Genomic DNA, 20,938 nt, shown 5'->3' with positions numbered 1-20,938 from the left:
TTTGAAATTGGTCTTATTTAAGTCTTCACTAATCCTTAATGCTGATCCCATGAAAATATACCAACTTTTGATTGTGTATCACGTTTAGTACCATGTCAATTTCGCTTTTAAATTCAATGGGATTCGCTAACGTTCTACTTATCGAAGTTAACTTGAGTGAGCTCCAAAAGAATTTTTTAAATAGGTCATGGCAACCCCACAAAAATAGTAGTGGCCTCAGCACCCCACTTTAAAAAAAGAAATCGTGAGAGGGAAAGGATAAGAGGGACCAAGAGTTTTTCTTATATAATTTTCAAAATTACTATTTGACATCTCTTATCCTTAAGTAAGGTTATAAGTTTTAGTCATGTTAATAGATAAAGTTAAAAAAAAAATTAAAATAGGCCATTGGCGATCCTACAAAAATGGTGATAGGTCTGGCGCCTCACAAAAAAAATGAAAGAAAAGGGAAAAAAGGAGTAAGAGTTTCTTCGTATATAAATTCCAAAATTAATATTCAACATCTTTTCTCCTTATATAAGATCTCAAGTTTTAGTCTTGTGAATATAGAAAGTCTACAATTGGTAGAACTTTACCCCTTGGTGAGTTGACATGAGCTTGAACATGAAATAATAGAGTTCCATCACTCTGGACTTTCAATATCAAAGGTACACAAAAAAGTTCTAAAATTAATCCCTTTAATTAAGTTAAAAAAGGAACGGAGAGTTTCAATTTTCAATATAGATCTAAAATTTGAAAAAGAAAATATTATATATAAACTATTTTGTATATCTAACAACCTTTTATGTAAAATTTTTAAAAGAAAAATTTATAGCTAAATTGACGAAAAAATACACTGATTCGACCATGAATAAATGTCATTTAATCGAGAGTTTAATCAAATTATCTGCTATATTTTTCAAGTCGAATTTACAATCATTGGACAAAAGAAGAATTTTTTTAAGGTAGAATTAAATATTCATTAAAATAATTGGTCCAATCACAATGGTCATTTAGGCTGAGTAGTCAATCAAGTCATTGACTATCTCGTCAAGTGGGTCTAAAGAACACCGATGAAAAATCTTGAAGGGACACCTAAGGGACATGTAATCACTTCCTTATATAATTATTTAAAATAATATTATAATACTATAGAATACTCGTATTACACGCGGAAGGCATATGACAAAATAAAAAATGTAAGCATTGGAGATAAAATTTGAAAAAAAAAGAATGTGGAATTGAGAGTTTGGGATATGATAAAGTAAAAGGAGAGAGACACGTGGGAGAAGATAGATATGAGAACAATATTTAATGGAAAAATATTATCGTTTAATTTTTATATTTTGTTTTTCTATGTAAGAATAAATATTATTTTTGACTTTTTAGCCATCCTACAAATGGGGAGGTTGTTACAAAATCCAACTCTTGCTTAAATAATAAGCAAGTATTAGATATTAGATTAGATAGATTAGATAAATATAAGTATGTATGTAAGTATATATATATATATATATATATGTTTGTATTGGGCCCAAGACGTTTGATATTGGACTGTTAAAATAATTTTGGGCCTGAGGTGACCGTTGAATCAGTCAGCTTCATGGGCCGAAGGTGGACGTCCGGCCGCATGCTCACCGGGGGAAAAACGAGCTGAAGCCATTTAAACAAGAATCAGGCCTCGATCCGGTGGAGTCATGTAAAGTAACTCCGGTTCAGCTAAGGTTTACTCAGTCACTGCATTGCAGATGCAGTTGGCACGCGGGAGAAACCAACCCAGTTCACGACTTAACCGGACCAAGGCGGACGAGCTGGTTCTCGGACGATAGCTATTGCCAGCTGTCAGCCCGGAGGCCAAGAGGAACTTTTCCTTCTCCCCGGCCACCGTCCGACCACGGCTGACCTGAGTTGATGCTCCGACGAGCTTGACCGTTCCCTCGGCTCTGAGAGGAAGTTCATCGAATTCTCTGCCAGAAGGAGCTGCATCATGCAGCCAGCAATGGCGAGGAACTACGTGAGGGAGAATGTGCCACTGTCTCGGTTCGGGGTGCTGGTGGCGCAGCTGGAGTCGATAGTGGCTTCCGCCGCCCAGCAGCCACCGGACCCACTTCTCTGCTTCGATCTCTTATCTGATCTCATCTCCGCCATAGATGAGGAGCCAAAGGTTGGCCGTGCTTATTGCTTTATTAGTATCAGCGACTCTCTGCACATCGAAGCACTTGTGCTTATATCCATCAGTGGATCTCATATTGAAGTTTGTTCAGTAATTTGCTGCACGCAGACAACGGTTCTATGCTTTGTTTTCTCGTTCATGGTTTAGCTAGTGCTGCTTTTAGTATGTGTGAAGCGCCTGACTTGATCTGCTTTCACACTGTACTTGTTTAATTCCAATGGAAGGACCAAAGATCCACATTTCTTGCAGCAATGCACTGAGAAACGTTCACTATGATAGGCCCTGTGAATATATAGCTGAGCTCTCACCTAATAGTAGCTCCTCTAACATCGACCAATAAATCTTTGAGCGTGATAACAGATCCCACCTCCTATATTCTGTTGTTTACCTGAAAAAGAAGGCAAGATGTTATCACAACCCGGAGATGTTTCCGTCGGATGGAGGCCTTCATTTACCTTTTCTTGTTTTTGGAAATATTTACAACTTAAGCTGATGCCATTTACCTTTACTGATGCCATCATCCTCAGCAAGTTGCAAATGGTGAATAATATATCAGAGTTCTGCTCTGTTTCAGGAATCTATATTGCTCTGGCAAAGGAAGTGTGAGGATGCCCTGTATTCTCTGCTCACGCTGGGGGCAAAAAGACCCATTCGCCACTTGGCTTCGATAGCTATGGCGAGAATAATTTCCAAGGGAGATGGTATTTCTATATACTCACGAGCGAGCAGCCTCCAAGGGTTTCTCTCAGATGGGAAAAGGAGTGAGCCTCAGCGAGTAGCTGGTTGGTCATTTAAGTCAAACTTCTTGATATATGTTTGCACTCACCCATTCGATTTGATGATAAATTGGTTACTTTTTCCTTTCATGCAAAATTATGCCCGTGCTCTTCTGCCAATTGGCCATTGATGTTATATCAATTTTTTACTCAAGTTCTCATACAGATAAAAGGTAGGCTGTCCTTAGAGAGCTAGCAAAACATGGAAGTCAAACTTCTTGATAAATGTTTGCACTCACACATTTGATTTGTTGATAAATTGGTTACTTTTTCCTTTCATGCAAAATTACGCCCGTGCTCTTCTGCCAATTGGCCATTGATGTTTTATCAATTTTTTACTCGAGTTCTTATACAGATAAAAGGTAGGCTGCCCTAAGAGAGCTAGTAAAACATGGAAGTGAAGAGGAATATTCAGCATAAAACCCATTGATTTACTTTTACCCTGTGATGCATCGATGTAGGGGCTGCACAGTGCTTGGGCGAATTATATCGGCATTTTGGAAGAAAAATAACTTCGGGTTTGCTTGAAACCACTAGTATCGTGGCCAAACTTATGAAGTTTAATGAGGTAATTCTCCTCAATCTTGCCTTATATACGATAGTCTTCTTGAAAGCAATCAGCAAATAGAGATCCAATGACCACATGTTCAAATGACACCTAAATGTCATCTCCCCCACCCCTCCAAGTAGGATTGAAATATTGAATGCAATTGAAGTTGGTGGATAAAAATAACTCTGTCAAATGGCTCCCTATTATTAAATTTTTACATTTACTTTGTTTGTGTAGCCCCTTTTGGGTGGTCGTTTTTAAAATCCGGATAAAGCGAAATATAGCTGCTACACCAAAACTAGTTGCAAAGAACCAACCGGATTGTCTATGCTTTGTATTCCAATTTCAGTGTGGTCTTATTGTAGGATTTTGTGAGAAAAGAAGCCTTACTTATGCTTCAAAATGCCTTGGAAGGCTCTGGTGGTTGTGCTGCCTTTAATGCATATGTCGAGGCATTCCGTGTTATTACGCGATATGCTGTTGGCGACAAGTCATTTGTTGTTAGAATAGCTGGTGCAAGATGCCTCAGGGCATTTGCAAATATCGGAGGACCCGGTCTAGGAGTTGCAGAACTTGATACTTCAGCCTCCCTTAGTGTGAAGGTGTGAATTGTCTTTCTCTTCACTGTTTCTTTAGTCACCAATCGTTCTTTCTGTTGATTTGAAACTGTTTAAACCTTGTAGGCCCTCGAGGATCCAATTTCTTCTGTTAGAGATGCTTTTGCTGAAGCTTTGGGTTTATTACTTGCTCTGGGATTGAATCCCGAGGCACAGGTATCATTGTGAATTTCTTTCTGGTACCATCTTTTATTTATACTTCTAAAGGCACTGTTGGGTTTCTTTCTAGGTTCAACCCAGGGGAAAAGGACCTGCTCCTGTGGCAAAGCAGATTGAGGGTGGTTTGCAGAGACACTTGATCTTGCCCTTTACAAGAGGTACTCAAAATTCTGTGCTTATTGCAAAACACTCTTAAAAGTGCAATTTTAGATCTTATGCTGCTAGTTGCATTGTTTATAGCCATCTCATAAAGTAGTTTAAATTCAGCTAGTGCACCACGGTCAAAGGACATACGAATCAGCATAACCTTGTCATGGGTGTTTTTTTTACAGGTATGTGATCATTGCTTTACCTATTCTCTCTCCTTAACCCTCGTCAGCTGTATACCGTACTGTTGTGGCAGAAAGATGTTCGAAATGAATAAGTTCTTTGATTTGGTGAATTTGTACTCCTCTTTAAATGTACATTACATATGGTTTATGAACAGATAGAATTAGTGGGGTAAAGTGGAATCAGTGCCCAGTTGGTTTGGTCATCTTTTGGTATTATGTTCGTACTTGCTGATCAGTCTACTGAATGTTAGGCTTCAAACTTGTCCAGACTTGGGAGTTCTGGAAGAGATGTAGAGCAAGATGTTTGTGTTACTCATGTTCTGGTTTATTTGACAGGCCATTCATCTGAAGTATCTGCATCCAGACAGCGAGCTTCAAAGCTACAGTATAATGGTAATGGACATGCTACATTCAGAGAATTCTAATGATGCCCATGCAATGGTACTTCTCCCTAACTCTCTCTCTCTCTCTCTCTTTGCAGCTTATGCTTGTTCTATCTTCTTCTCTTTGTTTTATCGCTAATAATATTATAAAAGAGTAAAAGATTATAGCTGTCAAGTCAGCATTTATTTCGAGACAATAGTGAAAATTTCTATTAAAATTTTAAATTTTATTTAGATTGTAGATGATATATATATCACTTATATTTAATTATCAGTCTGCATACTTAAGCATTTTCTCTTTTAGGGAGATACTGGTTACTTAGTATGCAGTACGTGTATATTGGATTCTAGTGGGACTATTAGAAGGCAGTTATACTCTTCTTGAACAGAACTCCTATCTAGACTTGGCTTTTAACAGAATCATGAGAGCATTAGGATCCATTTTTATTGAAGAACACATGTTAAATATGAAAAATTCTTGCATTGGATAAATTGTGGCAATGCTGTCTAGAGAACTTCGGGTTGCTAATTACTAGTATTGCTGTTGGATGTTTGAAATGGCCAGTTGTTTATTTTTATGCTTGATCTAGTAAGTGGCATGGTAGTAACAATGAGAATAATATAACATTGCTGCTTCAGAATGTACCTTAGTCCTGGTTGTGTATCAAAATGAAGCTTTCAATGTTCTACCATCCAAAGTTAGTTCATTTCAAACACGTATCTGTTCTGTTTTCTTGTTCAAGTTCACTGATGCATTCATGGTTATGCAAAGGCATGTGTTCTCTACATTCTTCGTGTTGGTATCACTAATCAAATGACGGAACCTACTCAAAGAAGCTTCTTGGTTTTCCTGGGACGAAAGGTCTGTTGAAGTGGTTTAATCATGATATGTTTTTAATCTTTCTCTGTACCTTGTTTTACTGAAAAAACGTTTTTGGAGATCTGCAGATACAGTCTTCTGATGTTAGCCCTGCCATGAAAGCTGTTGCTTTGCGTACTCTATCATATACTCTGAAATCTGTTGGAGAGGTGACCTTTGAACTTTACATGCTTTCGTGACTATGGTGTTTAATTGAAAGAATAAGTTACATGGCTGTCCTCTTTAATATAGTATTAGTGGGGCAGTTCTTGCTGAAAATACTCTTTTTACAGACAGTTTAGGTAGGATTTGCAGTTATACAGAACTTGCTTCTGTCCCAATTTCTTTGACTATTTAATTTATTTGACTATTTCAATAGGTAAATCTTTAATAGATATAAGGATCAAAAAGTTCATTCTTATATTTTGCAGACTCGCTTCCACTCAAATAATATTGATGCTTTGTTTGGATAGGAGGGAAATGGAGGGAAGGAGAGGGGATGGGAGGGAAAGTTGTATGAAATTTTCAAAAACTCCCATACAAAATCCCCTCCCCTCCTTTTCCCTCCATTTCCCTCGATCCAGACGGAGGTTAAGAGTTAGTGTATTTGACTTTAATAAATGAAACTGAATTTTCACAATGAACAGGTTCCACTTGAATTCAAGGAAGTTCTTGATGACACAGTAGTTGCAGCAGTTTCGCATTCTTCAGAACTTGTAAGCTCCTGTCTTTGTTTCTTAGTAAATGACCCTATGCAGAGTTGCTGTTATTTGCTATACTTGGTCTTTTGCAAGCTGTTTCTTTTGTAATTTATTTTAACTAGTAGAATGCTTTTACTTTTCATAAAATTGCTTCATTTGTTCTTGTTCAAATTATTAGTGGGCAGTTCAATTTATCCTGAATAAGTTTGTACTTTGATATGAACTTTGTGTCAGGTACGTACTGAGGCTGCTTTGACATTACGTTCGTTGGCTGAGGTTGATCCAATCTGTGTTGGAGGATTGACATCTTTCGGAGTGACCACGATTAATGCTTTGAGAGAAAGTATTTCATTCGAGAAGGTGATACAGCTCATGATAAAACTTGCTTCTCTAGTTTTTCCACTGTCTTTTGAACCTCTATTCAATGATACCCTCTTGCTTAATTCGTCCCTTCAAGAGAGTAAGATTCTTGAGAAGCAAAAACACTCCAGGCCCATGAGCAAAGCCCGGAGAGTCTCATTCCATTCTCCGCGCCCCCCCCCCCCCAAAAAAAAAAATCAATTGGCTCAAACTTTCTGTTGTTTCTGCTTCGAACAATATGTTATACATCCAATGTAAGACTTCCCTTCCAGGTTTTCTTTGGAGAATATAAGTCAAATTGGCTCAACTTTCTGTTGTTTCAGCTTCAGAAAAATATGGAATACATCCAGTATAAGACTTTTCTCACAAGTTTTCTGTGGAAAATATAAGTCATAAATAACAAGCCACACCTCATGTAACGGAGTTGACTTTTAGAACAACCGGTTGTGGTCTCTTCCAAACTTTAGCATACTACCAAAGCCATTTCGAATCTGTAGGCCTGTATATTGCCTCCATGTTAATCAATTCCATACATTGGCTGTCATCCATATATAATTCCACACAAGCAAAAATTGTCAGAGTGATAGATAACAAATGACATATTCATCTGAACAAATTCCGCTTAAAGAAAAATTTTCATTTGCTAATAGCCAGAATATGATAATGAGACTTACCTCATTTTACCTCTGTAGAACCCATTTCAGAGTTCTGTTGCGATGATTATCCAAGTGCTTTTCATTTTTTTGGTAGTATACTGTAATGAAGCGAATATTTTCATCTTTAGCGTCATAATTTTTGATGGGTAATTCAGGGAAGCAATTTGAAAGTTGACCTTGACTCCCTGCATGGACAAGCTACTGTGCTGGCTGCTCTTGTCTTTATTTCACCCAAATTGCCGCTTGGCTACCCTTCCAGGTATTTTTCTGTCTGACATATTTTCTAGCTTGACCTAATTAAACTTTTGTGCTTACGGAGAATTTGTAGATGTTTTACTGCCGTATCTTCTTTTAGGTTTGTGGAAAAATCAGCTAGATGATTTTGTGAATTTGATGCAATTGAACAGCCTTTTGCCTTTGAATTGCAAATTTATGGAGAGAGAATGGGTAAAGAAGAGTCAGGAAGACCTATTAAGAAGAGTGCCTTCTAGAGCCAATGTTTTCATGTTGTCATACTAGCATTAATAGTAGGAGGGACGAGCTCAACTTATTAAGAAGGAGCTTCTGGTGATGTTGTCTTGGTGTACTAGCAGTCATAGTAGTAAACTTGTGACTTTTGTTATTGCCTCTTGTATGACAAGTTACAGTGGACCAATCTGTTGGGTTTGCCCCTTTGTGGGAATATGTTATAGACTTAATTAGGCGTCACTGTTATATTCCTTAATATAACTTTTATCACTTCTATTTTTCTTGAGTTATTTTCTTGGTGATTGGCCCATCTAGTTTCTTTTGTGATCACATGACATGATGAGTTGCTAATATCATGGTGTCATTAGAGATTGAGCGCCAGTATTTTGAATTAAAATTTTGTAATGTGATTGTTATTTGTTGCAAGATTGACGCAGTTGGTGCTTGATGTTTCAAAGAAAATGCTACTGCAATCCACCCGAAATCCTGCAGCTGATACCACCGAAAAGGAAGCTGGGTGGCTACTTCTATCCTCTCTATTGGCTTCTATGCCAAGGGAGGTAAGGAATTTTTCTATTTGTTCGGATTCCATTGCATGAGTTCTGCACTCTTTGTCACCTAATTTCTTCGTGCAGGAGCTTGAAGATCAAGTTTTTGATATACTTTCCTTGTGGGCCCCAACATTTGCTGGAAATGCAGAGAATGAAATTAACCAGGCTGCAAATTTGGCATCATTGACAAGGTCATATTCCTTTACTGGGATAGAATCCTTGTTTATCTGACCATCTTGTGCTGTGACAACTTGTTGGGCAAGTTAAAGGACACTGGTGCTCTTTAGAAGATGCCTTGGCTTTTATGGGATCGTGGAATCTGACACTTAAAAAACACTGATTCTTTTTCCTAGGACTAACTGGAAGATGTCTTGAAGTACATGATTAGTCCATTGCTTTTTCAATTGGTGCATATTATCATCTACATATGGCTTATTTCTTCAAATATTGTGGTGAATCGTGCCCCCCCCCTCTAAAATATAAGTGCCCTTTTAAATTTAAATCTGAACCAACTGTAGCTGTCCTGATAAAGTACTGGGACAAGGGAAGTGAGATAGGAGAAGGGATGCAACTGAGGTGGAAGAGAAGTTCTTTATTTTTGTTCTTCTGACTTCGGACTTTTTCATAATTGTAGATGAATGCATTTGTCAATGTTTTTTTGAACTGGTACCAGCATAAATGAAGAATATCTTTTTAGATATATTTTGACTTTGATATGCCTTTCACCAATTACAGTGTTTGGGCTGCTGCAATCAATGCCCTTACTGCATTTGTAAGATGCTTTGCTTCTCCAGATGCCGTAAACAATGGGATATTGCTTCAACCAGTACTGGTATATCTGAGTAGGTGTGGTTGCTTTTTAACTCTTTCAATTCTCTGTATCTGTACTGCTCCTTTTCCAAATCATATACCAGAGTTGTATTGGTCTGACTTGTCTCTGGAAGCATACTAACTTTATGTGATTAATCAGGGCCTTGTTATTAATACCACTGGTGGCAGCCAAAGAAAATGCAGTTACAAGCACTGCGATGGCCATATTCACTGTTAGAATACTGATGGCGTATCAGTCCCTTCCCGATCCAATGGCGTATAAAAGTGACCACCCTCAACTTATCCAATTGTGTACGACCCCTTTTAGGTGATAAATCTATCCTTTCTTGACCTTTGGAAGTTGACTGCTTTTACACGTGGTTGACTTACGGACTAGATGGAGACTCATGCGCATAATGAAATTAATAGTCATGTAATTTATGCTATTACAGTCACCTGCTCAGCCATACCAAAGGAAACTGTATAATATACAAATGTATTTATATATATATGTATATATAGCATGAGACTATTTATATGACATATATATATATATACATATATAACATGAGAGTATATTTATATGAGGTAAGATCTACTGTATATATTATAGATTTTATGAAAGGAAAACTAGAAGAAAATTCACTTACACAATCCAGGTGACATAAAACTGGAAAAGAGCTACCTATTATACTACATATACCTATAGATTTCTAGATATGCACACACACACATGTAGATTTAATCCTTTTGTAGTACTTTACTGCAATGTTCCTTTATTTATGCTTTGCTTGGGATGAAATCGACAGAGATCCTGTGGGATGTGAAGAAAGCTCAAGCTTAAGGTTGCTATTGGACAAAAGAGATGCATGGTTAGGTCCATGGACTCCTGGAAGGTATGCATCTTTCGTCGTTGGAGTAGTTCTTGCTCTTCATCCGTTTTATATCTTGACATTTAGTGCTGATCTCTGTCCTGCAATTTCTGTGATGCATGTTTTTATTATTGCGCACTCAGGGATTGGTTTGAAGATGAACTCCGTGCTTTTCAAGGAGGTAAAGATGGACTTATGCCTTGTGTATGGGAGAATGAACTTTCTAGTTTTCCTCAGGTAATTATCATTTTCCCTTTTGTTTTCTTTTCCTACTTTACAGGTCATGGAATGACTTATCTCAATATTGATTTGTGGATGAGCTGCCCATCTCACTTTCTTTTCAGTTCTTAGCTTAGTCGGTATATTTGGGGTTGACCTATGTATTGACCATTCCCGTCAAGTTGGCTTTTGATCTATCTGATAGCTCATTCACCTCAACATAGTCACATAGACCTCTCTTCTCAATTCTCCATTTCATGCTCGGTCTTGCCAATTCCCGTTTGGCCCAAACGTGATATCTTTGGTTGCTGACTTTGCTTAAGAATCTGTACTCGGTGAAATCTCTTACAATCTTTCTACGCTGCAGTTATATTCTTCTTAATTTCATAATTTTTTGACATGTAGCCTGAGACCATAAACAAGACACTGGTGAACCAGAAACTTCTGTGCTTCGGCATCATGCTTGCTTTCCAGGTGGGAAATGTGGCATATGGCTGTGCTTATTAGTTTGTTTTTAGGAATGATGGTCTCCTTATGTCATTATAATCTGTACGTATACCAGGATAATGCTGGGATGATATCACTTCTTGGAACTATAGATCAGTGTCTGAGGAGTGGGAAGAAGCAACAGTGGCATTCTTCCAGTGTCACCAACATGTGCGTGGGCCTGTTGGCAGGGTTAAAGGTATTACTTTAATTTGGAGCCCAACTTTTGGGGTATGTTATGTTTATGGATTAAACTTGGTAAATGTCTTTTTTCTTGTATAGGCTTTGCTTGCTTTACGTCCACAGCCACTGGGGATAGAGGTTCTGAGTCAGTTGCAGTTGATTTTTCAGGTAATGATTGCAATTTTGTTGGTAAAAAGGTGCTTTTGGTCAGTCATTATGCTGTCCCTGGTTGGTTTTAATGTGCTTTTAAATTAATCCTGTTCCTTCAGAGTATACTGGCCGAGGGAGATATTAGTGCTTCACAGCGTCGAGCAGCAGCAGAAGGCCTTGGTCTTTTAGCTCGGTTGGGGGATGATTTATTCACTGCTAGATTGGTTAGTCAATAAATTGATCTCTCTGCATTAGATCAATAAACATCTACCCTTTTTTCTTCTGGTTATCATCCCCAAAAACAAAAAAGTGCACCTACTAACTAAATTTGATGATGTGTTAACAGACCAGATTTCTTTTGGGGGAACTGATTGGGGCAACGGATCCAAATTACGCAGGTTCAGTCGCATTTGCTCTCGGATGTATCCACAGGAGGTAAAATAGCAGTTTCTACTTTATCTTCTTCCACCCTTACAGTTTTATAATTTGGGTAAATAACTTTAATATTTGCCTTAGCCTGTTCTTTTTTTTAGCTTTTGAACATTGAAGTGGTAATCTTTTGGTAACTTCCTTGTTATGCTTGACTTTTTCTCATTTCAGTTGACGTTGTGCATCTCTTTTTGTATATCTTTCTATATATATAGTTGTGTACAGCTTGGCAGGCACCCTCTGATGCTATCATCAATACATATATTTGGTGAAATTGATATATGGGCTTCATTTTTGCAGTGCTGGAGGGATGGCCTTATCAACTTTGGTGCCTTCAACTGTGAGCTCCATTTCCCAACTAGCAAGAAGTCCAGTGGCTGCTCTACAGGTTTGGTCTCTGCATGGACTTCTTTCAACTATTGAAGCTGCTGGATTATCTTATGTATCACACGTTCAGGTAATCTCATGTCTAGCCCAAGTAGATTACTAGGCACAAGGGGGGTGTTTCAATATTTAAATAATAGTCAGTAAACTTGAAATCCCATTAGTCATTTATAAAATAAATTCAATATTGCAGGAATGAACCAAGATTGAAACTGTAGGTTTTCAATTTTAGTCCATGGAATAGTTTTTTACACAATATTTCACGACATTTCTGGCTCTGTGAAAATCGACAGGCAACTCTTGGCCTTGCCATGGACATTCTTTTATCTGAGGAGAATGGGTTAGTGGACCTTCAGCAAGGTGTGGGCCGCCTTGTAAATGCCATTGTTGCTGTTCTTGGTCCTGAACTTGCTCCTGGCAGCATATTCTTTTCACGTTGCAAGGTGCGATTCCTGACAGTTTATTATTTCTTCAAAGTGCTCTGCATTTTTCGTTAAATTTTGCTGATGAGATCTTTAAGAGTGACATGTATGCTGACTTTTCTTTCTCCATGTTTTCCTTTAGTTCTCTTACTTCTTACAATCATATACTTGCTATTCATACTTATCAAAAAAATATACTTGCTATTCAGTCTGTTATCACAGAGATAAGCTCCTGCCCAGAAACGGCAACTGTTCTCGAGTAACGCCTCCTTTACTCTTTGCTGACTCTGAATTTTAATAGACTTTAATTTAAAATGTAATTTGAGATACGGAGTTATGTTGGGCAGGAGTGTTCGCTTTACCCAGCAACTAGTCCTTTTTGCTCCCCAAGCTGTTCCAGTGCACTCTCATGTGCAAAATCTTCTCCCAACTCTGTCCTCTAGACAGGTTTTCTTATGTTCAATTTTTTTATAGATAAACGTAACTTCTAGTGCCTAAATATTTACTGAAGTAACTTTCTTCTAAAACAGCCAATGCTAAGGCATCTTGCTGTCTCCACTCTGCGGCATCTTGTTGAGAAGGACCCGGTAAATGATAATAGTTTGTTTTCCTCCCGGAGTGCTTCACACCATCGAGAATTCATCTAATGATGTTGGATCAACATGGTGCAGGGGTCAATTATTAATGAGCAGATTGAGGACAACTTGTTTCATATGTTGGATGAAGAAACTGACACCGAGTATGTTCAGGGTTTACCTTCTCTATAGTGATTGTCAGTTGGTTATTCGGGATGAAAACTAGTTTATAGTCATGTATAACTTGTTAAGTCCTTTTGCTCGTACAGAATTGCAAACTTGATTCGATCCACAATCACAAGGCTGCTCTATGCTACATGTCCATCAAGTCCATCTCAATGGATATTGATTTGCCGTAACATGGTACGCATTTTATTTTTAGGTTTAAATTAGCATCTCTTGAGATTGTAAAATTACAAAGGATTAATTTCGCTTGTCAGCTGGGAGAAGATGGTTTTTACAAGATATATACAGAATTGATGCATGTGAAGTGTCTTTCTGTACATTTGCAATTATACAGTAGAGGTCTTCGTCAGTTATCTCTCTCCCCTTCTTTTGGCTTCTTCACATTTCTGGCCAACTTCTGAAAGGGTGGATTAAGATGATATCTAGGTTTTGCATGTGCTCAAACTGGGGTCCTTTCTCTGCAGAAAAAAATGTTAATGATGATGACATGATAATATAATTTGACCTTTGAACCTTTGTCCAGGTTCTTTCATCATCATCTCGAAGAAACACTGAAACCAACAGAAACTCAGAAAGAGGGAATGGCCATGATGGGGAAGCAGGCCCTGATGATGGTGAAGATGATGAAGACATGGTTTCTCATGCCAAAGGCATGCCCATGCAAGGTTACATGGGCTCTAATGTTTATCATTACCGTGATAAGCATCTAAGATATCGGACTAGAGTTTTTGCTGCTGAGTATGTCCACGTTCTCAATTATAATAACTTTTTCCTACTATGAGTATTGAAGCAATTTAACAAGTGAAAGCCCTTCCCATGGATGAATATCTACTTCCCAGGTTCATTCCCTCTGTGTGAAAGGCCTTATCCCTTGATTCTCGATGCAGGTGCCTGAGACACCTTCCTATAGCTGTTGGAAAAAATCTTGCTCATTTTGATCTTTCAGTGGCTAGATCCCAATCAACAAATAGTGATTGGCTAGTTCTTCATGTGCAAGAGCTAATTTCTTTGGCATATCAGGTACCTAATATCAGACACTGCTATAACATTCTTAAAGCCTACGTAACTTCTAGCATCAAATTGCAGATAATAACATATTGGCTCTATAATGTGATGCAGATAAGCACAATCCAATTTGAAAGCATGCAGCCAATTGGTGTGGAAATCTTAAGTAGCATAATAGACAAGGTACCATCTACTCTCACCACCAGATTTAGGTTTACCCTTCCCTTTTTCCTGATTGGAATGTCAGAACTTCAGACCATCACTTTTATATACTATATGATATGATTTTGGAAATGCAGTTCCATTCTGCACCTGATCCTGAGCTGCCGGGGCACCTTTTGCTTGAACAATATCAGGTATTTTTCATGTATTTTCATCCTTTATTCTTGAAAAAACTGAATATTCGTTTTGCTGTTTGCAAGACATCTAATGAACATTACACTTCAGATTCTCTTATCCTAAATCATGACGATATGTCTTGACTAGTTCAGCTTTGAAATTCAGGCGCAGTTAGTTTCTGCAGTTAGAACTGCTTTGGACACCTCATCCGGACCAATTCTTTTGGAAGCAGGGTTACAGCTGGCTACTAAGGTAAGCTTTCTCCTTATGGCTTTTCCCTGCTATGAAGGTTCTCTTTTTTCTTCTTCTTTCACTTTTCTTGTTGATTGACATGCCAAGGTTTCTTTCAGATACTGACTAGTGGAATAATAACTACTGACCAAGTTGCGATCAAACGCATTTTTCAACTAATTTCTCGTCCACTAGATGATTTTGATGGCCTCTACTATCCTTCATTTGCAGAATGGGTCTCTTGCAAGGTATGCTTAGTTCATCATTCTTCAAGTCTTTTACCTCTTTCCCACCCTCATGAAGAAAAATTCCATAGATTGTTCTTGCTTCTGTATTTCTGCCTGATTAATGGAAAAAAACAGATCAAAATACGGCTTCTTGCTGCTCATGCTTCTCTCAAGTGTTACACATATGCACTCTTAAGGAGACACCATGCTGAAATTCGGCAAGAGTATGCGGCCCTTCTGCCACTATTTGCGAAGAATTCCCGAATTCTTGGGAACTACTGGATCAGGATCCTGAGAGACTACAGTTATATCTGCCTTTACTTGCATCTCAGGAAGAACGTAAATCTCGGAGCTTTTACTTCTCCATTTCTTTTACCACTTTATAAAAATGTGGAACAAACTTAATATCACACTCATCGAAAAATATTTTATTTTCTAGCAGTGGAGCCCATTCCTAGATGGACTTCAATCGCCACTGGTTTCTACTAAACTGGAACCTTGTTTCAAGGAAGCATGGCCAGTTATTCTGCAGGCACTGGCTCTTGACGCAGTTCCTAAGAATGATGATGTGAATGAAGATGCTATTAAGACTGTTCAGATTACACAGGAGGATAGTGTGATATCTGGGTTCGACATGGTTGAATTAAGATCTGAAGAATATCGATTTCTTTTGGGCTTTTCACTTCTGATTCTTTTTGGCGGGCAACAATTACCAGATCATCAAAAGGTGACACTTTTAGGTTTTGCAAAAAGTAGTTCTATTGGTGACTCGGTGATTGAAGAGACAGGTAATGCAAACATGAAATTGCATGAGGTTGTGTTGCCAGTTTTCCAGCTTCTGGCAACTGAGAGGTTCTTCAGTGCGGGATTTCTGACAGTGGAAATCTGCCAACAACTATTGCAGGTTTCAGACTATTCTTATCCCTCTAGTGCTTTATCACTGATTGAGTACCACAAGTTTTGGCTGCATCTTATGCAGGTCTGCCATTTTCACTCTTACACGCTTAAAGTTTCGGTATTTCTCTTGGATGTAGGTATTTGCATATTCCATTCATGCGGGTAATTCATGGAGCAGCCTTGCAATATCAGTTCTGTCCCAGGTGAACATCCACAAAAATCTGGAAATTGTTTGAAATTCATTCTAAAATTCATATTGGGAATGAAATTATGGAACAAGAACTGCGCCCAGCACTGATTTTACATTGAATTAGTTGATAAATTAATGATGTACATTATACTTATGGGATGAAGGGCCTTTTTCTGTTTATATATAGATTTATGTCTATGTATAATATAGATGTATATATATGTATATATTATTGAAGTTATGCTTTCAACCCCTTCGATTTATAAGCAGTAGCCTGCTTGTGACTTTGCAGTTTCAGCCGCGTTATGCAGTTTCCCTCTTTTGTTCTAATAAAAGAAAGAAAGAAAAAGAACTAGTGTTCATGCTGTAGAAGTATTAGATGCTGCCACCTGGATTCTATGAACTCCTAGACTTGCTTGATTAAAGTGAGTCAGAGAGAGAGGTTGATGGGTTCTCATTTGATGTGTTTACTCTCCTCTCAGATTTTGAGATTACAAATCTGAACTTCTTTTTCCCCATAACCAGATCGTGAAAAACTGCCCTGAAGATTTTCTTGAAGAACAGAATTTCTCTTATTTGGCAATCGAACTTTGTCTAGCCTACCTCTTCAATGCATTTAAAAGGTAACTCAGTGAACTTAAAAATTGATCACACTTGGTTTCTTTTTTTCTTCAAATCAGACTCACTGTATATATTCAGTGCTGATGCAGTTCCAACAGATTGCGTGAACTGGGATGATCTGATAGCTCCGATACTAATGGCTGCAAAGACGCTTGTGAAACGGCTGAAACCAGAGGTGGGTCTAGAGAGATTCATTATTGATGTTTCGTGCTTCTCAATATTTTTTCTTTTCATTGGCTCTACAATGAGTAATAACAAGATGCTGATTTTCAATTTTCATTTTATGTTCCTCGTCCATTTGCAGAAGCAATTGAAATCAGTGGTTCTGGCTTTACTGTTGATCGGTTACAAGTGTACCAGAGCTTCTCTGACTGAGTCATGCTTTTTGAAAGTGAACGACTTCATCAAGTGTACGAATTCCTTGTGGAAGACCCTGGCTTATGGTGAGATATTACATTTCTCAGTTATACTTGTTTCTAGTTAAAGTAGATCCTGAACATTATGCCTTGATATTTTCTAGTCACCATCAAGGTTGGATCTACTGAAGATCCTGAACATCAGGTGTTATAGGATTGTATAGACTTGCCTTTCTATAGGCAAACTTGCATTGGTTGCTTTCAAGTAATAATGATAGTAGATTAATAATAACACAACAATTTCGTGTTGCAGACAAGTCTAAACTTGATGGTGATGAAGCAGCTTCCTGTTTGTTGGCATTTTTTGGAGCTATCCTTAATGAGATTACTCATCTGACTAAGGACTGCATAAGTGGAATTCATTTGCTTGAGAATAAGAAGTCTGATGCCCGAAAGTTGATTCAGACTAAGCTCGCCTTTTCTTTTGAACAAACCATTGTTATTGCAAAGCTCGCACGTGAGTCTTTGAGAGAGGGAAATGATGAGAATTCTCTCTACACTGTTCTTAAACCTTGCACACAATCTGCGCATGAAGTTCTTTCAAACTCGAGCATACAGGTGGTATATCTATATCCTTCTGAATTTATATTTTCTGCCTCGTTTGAGATATCTTATTTTGATTCTGCATTCTTTGGCAGGTTCAAGCAATTGGATTGCAAGTAGTGAAAGGCATGTTACAGAGAGAAACTAATGTTAAGGAGGATGGTTTCTTGTTATTCTTTACTACGGAGCTAATCAAAGATATCTTTTCCATAGTCTTGAAGATTTTACAGGTTCCTATTGATAAATAAATCTAAAGTTTCCATTCATTTGTTATGCTTCAAGTGATCCTTCTCATGGAATTTTCATGCCGTTGATGCAGAAACCTGTAACCAAAGAATCTGCAGCTATTGTGGGTGAATGCTTGAGAATTTTAGTGCTCTTGCAGGCTATCTCCAAAAATAGTGTCTGTCAAAGGGGTTTCATGACTCTCTTTCTGGAAGCTGTTATCGTGGTTTTCTCAGTCCATGAAGAAGGTTATTCTGAGGTAGAATTTCCTTTTTCTTCTTTTTGATCAATAAAAGAGCTTCAGATTCCAATTTAAATGAGCAACGTTTGTTTCTTATAATCTGTTGCCTGTTTTGCACACTAATGGCCAGGGAATCAATGATATAAGAAGCATTGCAATCAAACTAGTTTCTCATCTCGCTCAGATTCCTTCTTCATCAGTTCACTTCAAGGATGCTTTGTTGTCTATGCCTATAGCACAGAGGCAGCAACTTCAGGTGTCCCCTTTATTCTGATTTTGTTTTTCTCTGAAATCCTCCCTTGTCCCAGAAGTGTAGAGAGGCTTCATTTGTGGAGAGCTAAATTGGTTTGTTATTTGAGATTTTTGACAAAAACTTCCTTCAATTCAGGATATAATCCGGGCATCAGTAGCACAGGATCACAACCCTATACAATTCAAACCAGCAGCCCCACATCTGGAGATAAAGCTGCCAATACCGAAGGTGGAAAGTGTAGGGAAGGATCTCTCCTCAAGATCTACCCAAGATCACTCCCAGGAGGAGGATTTGGAAAAAGAGGAGGAGCAAGAAGAAGAAGAGGAAGATGATTGGGATTTCCAGTCTTTTCCAGCTTCTACCAATATGGCTGCTGTCAGTTCCACAGCAAGAAAAGTCACAGAGGAAGATGATCAAGTTGAGAAGACTCCTAGATCTGGAAACAACTTTGAAGATGATGAATTTACAGATTTCGCAACTTCCCAACCTCAAGGACACCCTCAGAAAGAATTGGATTCTGATATCCTGAGTGATAAAAGTGAGATCAGAGCATTTCAAGAATCCAGAAATGATGAACATGTTGATGAGTCATTTAGTCTTCATCATCAAAAGGTGGAAAGCGTAGAATCACCCGTTGAAAGGAAGTTTGATTCTGATGCCTCAGCTGATAAAAGGGAGATGGGGGAATTTGGAGGATTGACAGGGGATAGACATGTCAATGAGTCATGTAGTCCTTATCATCATAAGGTGGAAGAGGTAGAATTACCTGTTGAGGAGGTGGAGGAACATTTGGAGAAGCTGACTGGTCTTCGACCTCTTGAACATGCAGGAGGACCAGTGGACGAGAAACTTGTTGATGATCATGAGCAGAGAGAGTCTAGCACTGAAGGTCCAGATGTCATCAAAACATACTCGCACATTTCTACCGAATCTTCTGAGGATGAACATTTAAAGGGAGCTAGTGAAAAGAACCTCGCTGAAGTTTCAGAGCAGAGACAGGATACTGCCAGCCATGTGGATGGTATTGAAGTGTCACATCCTCCACCTCCTCAATCATTTGATGATGAACCTTGTAAGAAATCAGATGATGAAACACATACAGATCCGCTGGTGGAGGTTGGAGAAGATACTGGAATGCAGTCTATGGCTGAAAAGAAGAGTGATAAGCTGGAGCAAGACAATGGTGACAGTTCACTAGCTGTGAAAAGTAGAAGTGTTTCTCCATCCTCGGAATCTTCTGCTGAGAAGGGTGATATGCTGCAGCAAGGTGATGGCGACGGCTTACTAGCCGTGAAAAATAGAAGTGTTTCTCCATCTTCGGAATCTTCTTCGGAGACGGATAGAAGTTAGTGCAGATGTAAAGAAATCCCCATTGATATGAACTCGGGGGCTTGGACAGATTCTCCATCTCACAGGGGCTCTTTTGCATCTCCCTCTGAACCATCTCCGAGTCGCCATTGATACCAAGAACGAGAAATTCTGCAGGTGCCACTGAACCGGTAAAGGATAGTTATCTAGTGGAAGTGGAAAAGGGGGAAGGTAAGGCGGCCCTTGGCAAATTTAAGATCAAGATATATAGCACTGGAATTGCTGCAGATTTTTGCTACTGCATTTCGCTGCGTGCCAATAATTACGGTTTTTTTTTTGATATTTATAAGAATCTATGAGTTGATATCCGAGATCAGTGTTGAGCATATTCTTTTATTAGTTGAAGCAAATGGTTTGTACCTGTATTCTTCTATACGGACCTGCTCTGATTCCTCTCACTGCATGTTTGTGTAAATGCTAGGCAATGCGTACCAAAGCTACTCATAGTTGTCCCTCGTACTCCTCTTCAATGGTTATTAGTCTAAACGACCGAGTTTATCGACCAACTCTTTCCTGTAATCACTTAATGGCATGGACCATCTAAATAACGCATGATTGGCCACGGATCTTCTGGTACTCCAGCAGCTGACTGCTCCTCGACAGGAATGCATTTTGATTTCCTCGGAGGCGGGCGGATCGGTTTTTCGGTTGAAGCCTGCCGCGGTCTTTTTCTTTCTTGGGTCTGATCTAGCAGCTTATACGGGCTTTGGGCCTTTCTGTAGAAGTTGGGCTGGGCCAATTTCAGTGGGCTCCTTGTTTCTCAAAGACAGTAATTGATAAAAGAGCATCACTTGATTGATCCGAGAGAATATTATAAACAGACTTATTGTACCTAGAAGGATCGTATTCATGTATTCAAATGAAGTAGGAAAAGCAAGAAGGAGAAGGTTGAAATCGAGTAATGCATGGTCCCAATGAGGGGGTAAGGAAAAATCACGTACATGATCGTAACACTTGCACTCATCTGCAAGACAAACGGTCAAATTTTTTTGACTTGCCTTAACGGATTGAACTTCACTCATGAAGTAGAAATATTATTCTCAATTAAAAAGAAAAAGAAAAAAGAACGGCTAATCAAATGTGCTCATTCTGCAATTTGTCT

General features: G+C 38.5%; 1 protein-coding gene across 3 annotated transcripts; it reads left to right on the top strand.

Moving 5' to 3' along the window:
• Nucleotides 1-1,700: 1,700 nt before the first annotated feature.
• Nucleotides 1,701-20,276, top strand: LOC116206881 (protein SWEETIE). Of its 3 annotated transcripts, none has more exons than XM_031539708.1 (48): nt 1,701-2,143; nt 2,727-2,934; nt 3,390-3,496; nt 3,844-4,080; nt 4,162-4,251; nt 4,325-4,412; nt 4,522-4,586; nt 4,923-5,027; nt 5,742-5,831; nt 5,918-5,998; nt 6,476-6,544; nt 6,764-6,889; nt 7,701-7,804; nt 8,441-8,573; nt 8,649-8,755; nt 9,300-9,410; nt 9,535-9,702; nt 10,184-10,270; nt 10,390-10,483; nt 10,871-10,939; nt 11,028-11,150; nt 11,234-11,302; nt 11,404-11,508; nt 11,631-11,719; nt 12,014-12,170; nt 12,391-12,540; nt 12,729-12,778; nt 12,867-12,966; nt 13,050-13,106; nt 13,191-13,258; nt 13,364-13,457; nt 13,804-14,018; nt 14,168-14,300; nt 14,400-14,468; nt 14,585-14,641; nt 14,790-14,876; nt 14,975-15,103; nt 15,218-15,421; nt 15,525-15,986; nt 16,117-16,182; nt 16,695-16,792; nt 16,869-16,965; nt 17,095-17,233; nt 17,460-17,764; nt 17,845-17,979; nt 18,069-18,233; nt 18,346-18,471; nt 18,604-20,276. In XM_031539708.1, the coding sequence occupies exons 1-48, from the start codon at nt 1,967-1,969 to the stop codon at nt 19,816-19,818; spliced, it is 7,080 nt and encodes a 2,359-aa protein (XP_031395568.1). In that variant the 5' UTR covers nt 1,701-1,966; the 3' UTR covers nt 19,819-20,276. The 3 variants fall into 3 exon arrangements, with proteins under 3 accessions (XP_031395568.1, XP_031395567.1, XP_031395569.1); XM_031539707.1 differs by having other exon boundaries at nt 15,522-15,986; XM_031539709.1 differs by lacking the exons at nt 12,729-12,778; nt 12,867-12,966 and having other exon boundaries at nt 15,522-15,986.
• Nucleotides 20,277-20,938: the final 662 nt, after the last annotated feature.

Source organism: Punica granatum, chromosome 5, assembly GCF_007655135.1.
Source record: "Punica granatum isolate Tunisia-2019 chromosome 5, ASM765513v2, whole genome shotgun sequence".
Classification (NCBI taxonomy): domain Eukaryota; kingdom Viridiplantae; phylum Streptophyta; class Magnoliopsida; order Myrtales; family Lythraceae; genus Punica; species Punica granatum.
The sequence above is the reverse complement of the archived record's forward strand: the minus strand, read 5'-3'. Positions and strand labels throughout refer to the sequence as shown.

Coding starts and splice junctions, on each gene's coding strand:
- LOC116206881 (XM_031539707.1), top strand. CDS start 1,967: ATGCAGCCAGCAATGGCGAGGAACTACGTGAGGGAGAATGTGCCACTG. Junction 9,703..10,183: donor TTGTGTACGACCCCTTTTAG/GTGATAAATCTA, acceptor TGAAATCGACAG/AGATCCTGTGGGATGTGAAG. Junction 16,793..16,868: donor CTCTTCAATGCATTTAAAAG/GTAACTCAGTGA, acceptor GTATATATTCAG/TGCTGATGCAGTTCCAACAG.